The sequence below is a fragment of the Triturus cristatus genome, chromosome 12 (genome assembly GCF_964204655.1).
Source record: "Triturus cristatus chromosome 12, aTriCri1.1, whole genome shotgun sequence".
Classification (NCBI taxonomy): Eukaryota; Metazoa; Chordata; class Amphibia; order Caudata; family Salamandridae; genus Triturus; species Triturus cristatus.
Window position 1 is genome coordinate 69,187,214 of NC_140595.1, and position 8,481 is coordinate 69,195,694.

At 40.3% G+C, this 8,481-nt stretch overlaps 1 protein-coding gene across 6 annotated transcripts in view; it reads left to right on the top strand.

Annotated features, from left to right (window-relative positions):
* Positions 1 to 7,986, top strand: part of RANBP3 (RAN binding protein 3) — a 324,639-nt gene extending 316,653 nt beyond the window's left edge. For all 6 annotated transcript variants that reach the window (XR_014971945.1, XR_014971946.1, XR_014971944.1 and 3 more), the window contains one exon: positions 4,851 to 7,986. Coding sequence is in view for 3 of the 6 variants with exons in the window: in XM_085637083.1 (XP_085493209.1) it covers positions 4,851 to 4,897 (47 nt within the window). In the remaining 3 variants the exon portion in view is untranslated. The remainder of the gene's footprint in view (positions 1 to 4,850) is intronic.
* The last annotated feature ends 495 nt before the right edge of the window (positions 7,987 to 8,481 follow it).

The following is an 8,481-nucleotide window of genomic DNA, read 5'->3' on the forward strand; positions in this document are numbered from 1 at the left end:
GTTGTGCTAAGGCTCTTGAATGAGATCCGTGTTGTGGCCTTGCCCATCACCTCCAGTACCACAGCCTAAAGCTGAAGGGTGCTGCAGTTCCCCTCACTATGTTCATTCGCAATAGGATTGATTGAAAAGGATGGGAGAGGTGTCAGTTCTCCAATGTCAGTGCCGCTACCACCATTGTCATCTTTGTGATGTTCTCAAATATTGTGTAGTGTTTATTTTCGATCAGGGTGTTTATGGCTTTCTCTGCACACTTTGGAGCAAGTGACTCTAAATACATTTGTTATGAATTCAATGGTTTTGCATTGGGCATACACCAGGATGGGCATAGCAATCACACCTTCCATTGGTATCCGGAGTATGAACAGCGACACAGTATTTATTTTTGAGCAGTATTATTCAACTGCAGATGGGGTGACAACATGGGCTTATCCTGGCATTAGCCGGTTGAAAAATCTCTAAAACATGAGGTGGTACTGGAATCTGTGACGCCCCTCTCCCTATAGAATCCAGGGGGCAGCCTCTCTACCCCTAAATTCGGGATGTCACTGTTACTCCCGTATTGGAGCTTTCATAGATTCACATGCCTGAATCATTCCCCGTCGTCGAGATGGGAGTCACCGGTATATAAAAAAGCAATGCTAGATAAGTACAAAACAGAAAAGAGGCCTAGACCATTTACATTTTGCAACCCATAACTCTTGTTATGTAAAAGAGACCAAAATTGTCCCTGAACCAATCGGAACCTTTCACCCTCTAGAACACTCCTGTCAGTCATCCTGCCTGGCTGCTGTCCCTTCAAAGAGAGATTCCAAAGTGTGCTGGCTCGGGACATGGGGTGAAAGTGGCCAGTGTACTTTAGTAAATGGGATGCTATCTAAGACACCCCTTGACTTTGCCACCTCTGGCTTGGTGGTGATTCGCTCACTTCTAAGTGTAGCTGGATTTCCCTGCACTGTGATTGGTTCCACTCTGCAGTGTTTCTGTTGTCCACAGCGCTTTGAAATTGTGACTAACATGTCGCTCGCACGGGAGTATTCCAAGTGGATGATCAAAAGTACATTTGCAAAAGTTGAGAATTTCTTGTGTCAAAAACACGTACAACAGTTTGGGCAGCTTTGAGCGGTTTCAACTGGCAACTGCATGTTGTTCTTTGAAAAAGAAGATACTGACGTGCCCAATATCTAGGGACTTCTCGGCCTTTGTGGACTGTTTTTGAGAGCAAATGGTTTCGCAGCACATTGTAGCATTTTGTGCATTTATGAAAAGAAAATGACTGCCATGTCTGAGTAGAATGTTGAGTGAGATCTGGCGACAAGGAAGGAAGCGTTGGGGAGAAATTACCCTTGAATACTGAGCAAATGATAAATACAGCTCTAGATAATGAGGTAATAGAAAACGTTTGGTTGTTCTGAAGCGTGATGGAAGCGGGACTTTTAATAGGATCGACAAAAAGAAGAGGAGACAGGAGAACTGGTTTGGAGTAGGTTCCTTTTCTAGTACCTCTCTGGGTAGGTTTTCAGACAGAGCTTTTGTGGGGGGTGATGCCTTTCACAGCAGGGTAGTCTGCAACCTGGAGTCACAACGAATGCACAAAATGGTGTGAACAATCTGCACCTGGCTCTGAACAGCCACAAAGACAGTGATCAGGAAAGAGACAAAAGAGTGGTTTTACCTCAAAGACCCTTCTCACACTGAACAACAGGGACTGCAACCCCCTTAACCCCCACCATTCACCAAGTGGCAGTGCTACAGGAAGAGTAGTCCGGAGCACCTCTCAGCAAAAGGACCTAATCGAATACCTGTAGGCGCTGTGTATCCTCACTTCGCTGTCTAGGTCTTCTCTCTCCTGAATTCTGATTCTCTTCCACTGTCTGGGAAAAAACTTCACCTCCCAACTTGTGTACAGGAATAAGCCTGGGAGGACCAAAATGGAACCCACAGGACTTCATCTCTTGGCTTCACTTATACATACAGTGCATTTACTACAATAGTCACATACAGAAAGACGCACAACATACACTTTGATGGGATTAAGTGAAAAAACGGTATAAATCTAATCTGTGCATTGGCAGTACACTCTCGGACATGCAGAGTTCCTCTTCTGGACATCTTCCAAGCAGCTATGTGGCGTTCCTACATACGGTCACAAAGCACTGCTATCTGGACAGCCATTTTTGCTGAGAGGGGTATTTTCACCCATTTGGTCCTAAAGGACTTTTTAATATGAGTCAATTCACACCCGCTTCCTAATAGATACTGCTCTGGTATTTATTCAAAAAGTGTGGAATCTAGGGTTAGAAGTCTTTATAGGAAGAAGTAGTAACTTACCTTTGGTAATTTTCCTTTTGGTAGAGACTCTATTTAACTGCAGATTCCTCAATGACCCTCCTTGTTCTGTGTATTGGACTCTAGCCATTAATAAGATCCCAAGTCTGCACACTAGCCGCAAGCAATTTGCTATTGTGGCTCTGTGTCTGGAAGCGTGAACAGTATTGAAAGCAGCTTGCTTCATTGTCGCCTATAAAGGCTCGGCTTGTCATTTCCAAAGCAGTATGGTGTCAGTGTGGAGGCACACAGCGCCACCTACCAGCACACAGAAGTTCTGCTGAAATTATGGGGTATATACAAAGGGTGCGCAATCTGCAGTTAGATAGTCCATACCAGAAAGAGTGTACCAAAGGTAAGTCACTTGTTTGCATCCGATCAGATTGGGCCGTAGAATGGCAGACTAACGGGGGGACATTTTTCATAGGCTGACACTAATGCCAAGCACTCCTTAAATGCTTTCTATTTTGGGATGGTGAGCCACCTAAAATGCCTTTTGACACTTAAATCATAAGCAAGGTAGACATTTCAAACAGACTAGGCATCCATCTACCAGGGCTCTGTATGCCTTCACATGTAAGACCACTTTGTATTCTCAACGTTGAAGTCCCATACTTTTGAGTTGTTCAGAAGCCCACTCACTGTGTGTGTGTGTGTGTGTATACACACACACACTCTTTCGTACTTCCTTGTAGCGATCACTTCTGCCAACAGCCTTTATGCTGCAATGAACTGTATATGGTATATGCTTTCCATAAAAATAGTGTTGTCATGAGAACTGATCTGTATATCAGTTGTGCCCCCTTTGGGTTCAGCCACTTTGAAGTAGTCTGTGTCTAGATTATTTTCTTGCGTTTTGTTATAGTATTGCAATGGTGACAAAAGCCTAGAGCACATTCAACAAGGGGCATGGTGGCTGCTGCTTCATAATAAAACACATATTCATTCCAAAATATGTAAAGCAGTCACTTAGAGTTCAGTACATATTCTAATAAAACATTAATCTCAAGTTTCAGAATCCCAGGTAGATACCCAGCTAGGCCAAACTTCCTTAATGAATCTGTTTGTTTTGGGTGGCTTCTCCTTTATAGGGTTGGACTTGCTACTCCTATCTGTGCTCATGACTATTAAGGATAGTCCCATGAAGGAGAAGTCCACAGTAATCCTGATTCTGCTTCAGGGAAATCACTATTAAAGTTATAAGTGACTTTCTCAGAGAAAAGACATTAAAATTAACTACTAATCTCTCAGGATTTCTGATTTGCATAAGAGAACTATCCCGTCACTTGCAAATCATGATTACATACTGTTGTCATGCTCTTCCTTACAAGAGCAGTGCTCGCTATCCAGCCTGTCAAGTCTGCAGTATACCCAACTACACTGACTTTTTTTTCTCTCACCTTTACTTTAAAAGGCTTGTACAACAGTTTTTCTGGTCGCTTATTATATAGTACATTTTTTATTTTTTAAATTGCTCAATTCAGCCTTATAAAATATAAACATTATTTTGTCTTTATAAATTGACCATCTCTGAAAAGAATTATATAAAGGTTACACATAGTTTGTTAAAAACAAAAAAGTGTGCTCTGGAGTCCCGTACACCTGGGTGGGAAACTTCAGTGTTTATGACTTTAAGGAAGATTTTGCAGAGACATTTACAGGTAAATAACAATACCTGCTTACATAAGCCCCAAACCGGTCTAGTGCATTGTCATTCTAGTGACCACAGCTTGACCTCACTAAGGGACTGATTTAGATCTTGGCAGACGGATATCCTGTCCGCCGAAATATAAATCCCATAGGATATAATGGTATTTATATTTCGGCGGATGGATTATCAGTCACCATTGTGTCGCAGAGTAACCTGTCCACCAAGAGCTAGATCAGGCCCCAAGTCTTTTGTTGACCTTCTCCATGTCTTCGTTCCCTGGACTAAAGACATGTCCATGGTGGATGGTAGCATTCTGCACCTTCCCAACTGACATGCCCCGTTCCTAAGACACTAGGATTTTGGCAACTTGCTTTTTCTTTCTTTCAGAGAACTCAAACTGTTGACTTCAGCAAGAATAGGAGAAAGTAGTCACACTTGTTTGAATGTCAATCCACTCATGTTTAGTGCATGTCATTCCTCAGACAGGTGGCAGGACCAGGCTTGCGTGTGAACACCAGCCAGGCATTTTGTTCTTTTAGAGACGGCAGAGCTTGCAAATATGCTCAGAGAAAAGGGGCCAAATTAAACTCTCTACCTAATTTATGTCTGTCCAGAGCATGCTATAGGGCTACTTCTCTAACGTTCATGGTGGGCAAACATCTTGGCCCAAGAAATGTCTCCTGTTTAATCTTGCCTGACATTTGTGTTAACAATGTAAACTAGAAATATGGCAGTGTGCAAGTGATGGGTCTGTGAATATTGTGTGCTAATGGTTGTGTTGTGCCTCTGATGTTCCAGTCAATAATTTGCATTTTTTTTTGTAATGGAAACATTGCGTGTTGATGGAGATTTATTTATTTATTTTTTCTTACAGGGCCAGTTGATGAAGGGGATGGGCAAACTGTTGGCAATAGCACATAACTACAAATCCAGGCACCATTGAGTTTGCTGCTTGACCACCTTGCAATGACCTTCAGTGGACATCACAGACCAGCTTTCGTTAAAGGCAGCATTGAAGTTTCAAAAAATGAATCTTCAGTTTGTTGCTACTTCGTCCTATGTTTGAGTATTTTTTTCGTGGGCGAGGAAGGCTGGTTCAGTCAAATCCACAAATGAAGACGAGGAAAATTAATAAAGACTTTGAAGACTGCCTGAATGTGCTTTGGGACATGATTGCTCATCATATTGATGAGCTGAGAAACACTTTTTTTGTTTCCTTTAATTGAAATGGCACACTTAAGACTTGTCACGATTTCCATTGGGACCTTCCACCCCCATTCCCGTCAGTCACTCACTCTTTACCAGACTTTTGACATTAAATTTCAAAAGTTTAATTGTTTATTTTATACATAGCAGCCTCATTCTTTCTTTTTTTTATTTCCCAGTGGCTTCACAGGGATACTGCATTTTCCTTTCTTTGCTGTGGAGATTCTCTTGAGGTGGGTTTCCATAATTTTCCTTGCTGGATCATACAGGGGAGCAACAACACAAAATAGTTCTTTTTTTTTTTTGGATATCCTGGTTCTTATTGTGACCTTCAGCCTTTCACTTGGTAGGTTTCTACAATGAAGTAACACAATCGTATTTCTTTGGGATAGTCAACCAGCTTATAGACCTTTCTTACCTGCTTTTTATCCTCCTGTTTCCAGTATTCTCTTTTGGGGATTTGTACTGCGCTGATCTATTTTATTTTTTTAGTTTTCAAGAAGATCTGGTGTATTGGAAAGTGAGCTCTGTTATATTTTGTACTGTTCTGTTAATATTTAAGAGAGCAAAGCCACTATATATCTTGCATCATAGATGTTCCATACAATGTTTTTTCTAGTACGTTTTTGTTTATTTTCATGCATTGTCCGAACTATGCTTATGGGTGAGGTTGATAGGCAGGTAACACTGTCACGAAAGCCGAATAGCAGATTCTCTAAAGAGACATTTTAAAACAAAACCCCTTGGCCATTGCTTCAAAGTTTAGCAAAATGATTTTTTTTTTTTAATCAGCTATACAGTTAATTTAATTTTCCTATATGACTAAATCTCGAGACCTACATCTGCTCGTATAAGCCAATTCAGTTTAGGAATCCATTTCTAATTACACACCACCATTCTCAAGATAACAGAAGTTTATTGCATGGGAACAGAATGTAGATGTCACAGGTAACTGATTATTACAAAACGTCTCCAGAGTATGGTGTCTTAGAAGACATAGAGTACAGGCTATTGTATGTGACTTACGGAAGATGGTTTGAGCACTCTTAGATGTTACAACTGCATAGTGTGTGCCAAATGGGTATCTGGCACTGATTTGTAAAATAGAAGTTGTAGTTCTTTATCTACATCTTCCACGTTTGGTTAAAGCCAGGTCAGTTGGTAATGGTGTAAGCGAAACAATTGAAAACATTTTTCAACAGTTTGAGTCAAACACAAATTTTGGATTTTCTATGTAGATCTCATTCTTGTTGAAGATTTATTTAAATATGAAACTAAGTCGGGGGAATTCTAAGAAGAAACTGGTTGACTTACAAGTATTTCTACTGCATCCAAAGGTTCTGTTTAAGCTCTGTCAGAGCTTTTGCACATTTGTCAATTTAAACCTGTTTGCATTGGATGTGTTTCATGCACTGCATCTGGAAACCTTGGCGAGTGGAAATAAGAAGATTGTTGTGTCTGGAGGAAACTGAATGAAGCTACAACCCCTAGAAGAGAAAGACCTGCAGCTCTCTGGTGCGGCTACGTTCATGGCTGTTGGATTTTGGCACCATTTCTTCCTTTCAACATCTCAACACTTTGAGCACTAACAACATTGTATGGTGGTTGCATGGACCACATACCAAATCTGTAGTCTGAAGGAATATTTATGTGGGTTGCCTGATGATATATCCTATGTAATAGGTCCCATTGTTGGAGCAGCTTGTTGACTTAGTTTTGTTTAGTATGTCACAGGACATGAAACAGTGTACCATGCTTTTCACGGTAATCTTCAGTCGGTGATATTTTATTTTGTTTTATAACCAGTTCTGGAATATGTAATTAGTTCCCCTCTGGCTACAAAGTGTTCATTTTCAGATAACATTGAACGTTCAAAATTAACTTTTTGTTTCCTTGCTATGTGTACACACTTTCTTTTCCTTTGGTAAATACTTATTTAATAAATCTAAACAATTTCGGTTGAAAAACAAACGAGACAGTTTGCAAGCTCATTTTTCAGTCAAATACAGGTATGCCCCCTGATGACCTGTCTACAGTATAAATCTGGGGACTGGAGATGGCATTTTGCTGTCAGTTCAGCAACCGTTAACTTTATGTAAAGCTGTCCACGTTCACTTTGCAGTAAGGGCTTGATTAATCCGTATATGGAGGCTTAGAAAGTACAGTTGTTGACCTAGGCCTTAATATGACATTGCTAACAATTTCTCGTTTAATTTTTATGAAGGAGCATTACTTTTTTGAAAGCATTTGTTCCAGAGATATTTGTACAGTTAAATTTGTTTGTCAAATTTCCTACTGGAGACATGTAACCTTTCCTACCGAGCATTTAATGGAAACAGGAGTTGAAATGGATACTTTTTCACTCCACGCATTTAGCGTTGGGGTGGGCATGGTAAGGTGTTACCTCTATACAGTCAGTCCCCAAAAACATTTTTTTTAAATTTTGCACTGTGAAATTATTCTTAAATTACAGGTGGCATTCATGAAATAATTTGACTTGAACCAAAAAAGGACATATGCACACATGTAATGTCACATACTTAAAAGGGAAGGTTCAGTGGTATGCCATCCACTGTATTTAAACCTGTAAATGATCAAAACTAAACCAAAATGCCCATATTAATTTTAAGCCCCGTCCAGCAAGATGTGTTAGTCTAGATCAAAACCTTGTTATACTTTTCTGCTTTCTGCCTTAGTGAATTAGTGACAAGTACAACCAGATAATGCCCATGTGTTTTGAAAGATTATTGTAAGATTGTCATATCAAATGTATTTGGAAATTACATTAAAACTTTTAACAAAAAGCTTGGCCACAATCTTTTTTGTTTTATTTAAGGTTGTTTTGAAGTGGGTAGGCACATTACTGGAGCACACTCATGTTGCTTAACCTCTTATCAATGCTTATCTTGTGGACAAACTGAGAATGGCTGGGAGAAAGCATCTGGAAGAAGATTGTATTTTAAAGACTGGCATATGGAGAGCATGCTCATAATTGAAATATTTCAAAGAGAGGTAAAACTGTCGCCAAGCAGAAGAAGAAATTATTGTCAAAGCAAAGGTACCCCTCCAAAACCTGGCCCAGTTGAAGTTACGGTTACAAGGCTGTGCCCATGAGAATTCTACTTCCAAGTTAGTTTTCTGGTAAGTCCTAATAAAAGTCTAGACACAATGCAAGAAGACCAGGCTGGACTGGAGTACTCCATATCACCACTCGAAGTCTAGCAAGACGGTGCCAGGACGTCATGATAAAGATCGCACTTCCTGATGTCTTCTGAGTCTGAATGATCCCTCAATAGGTC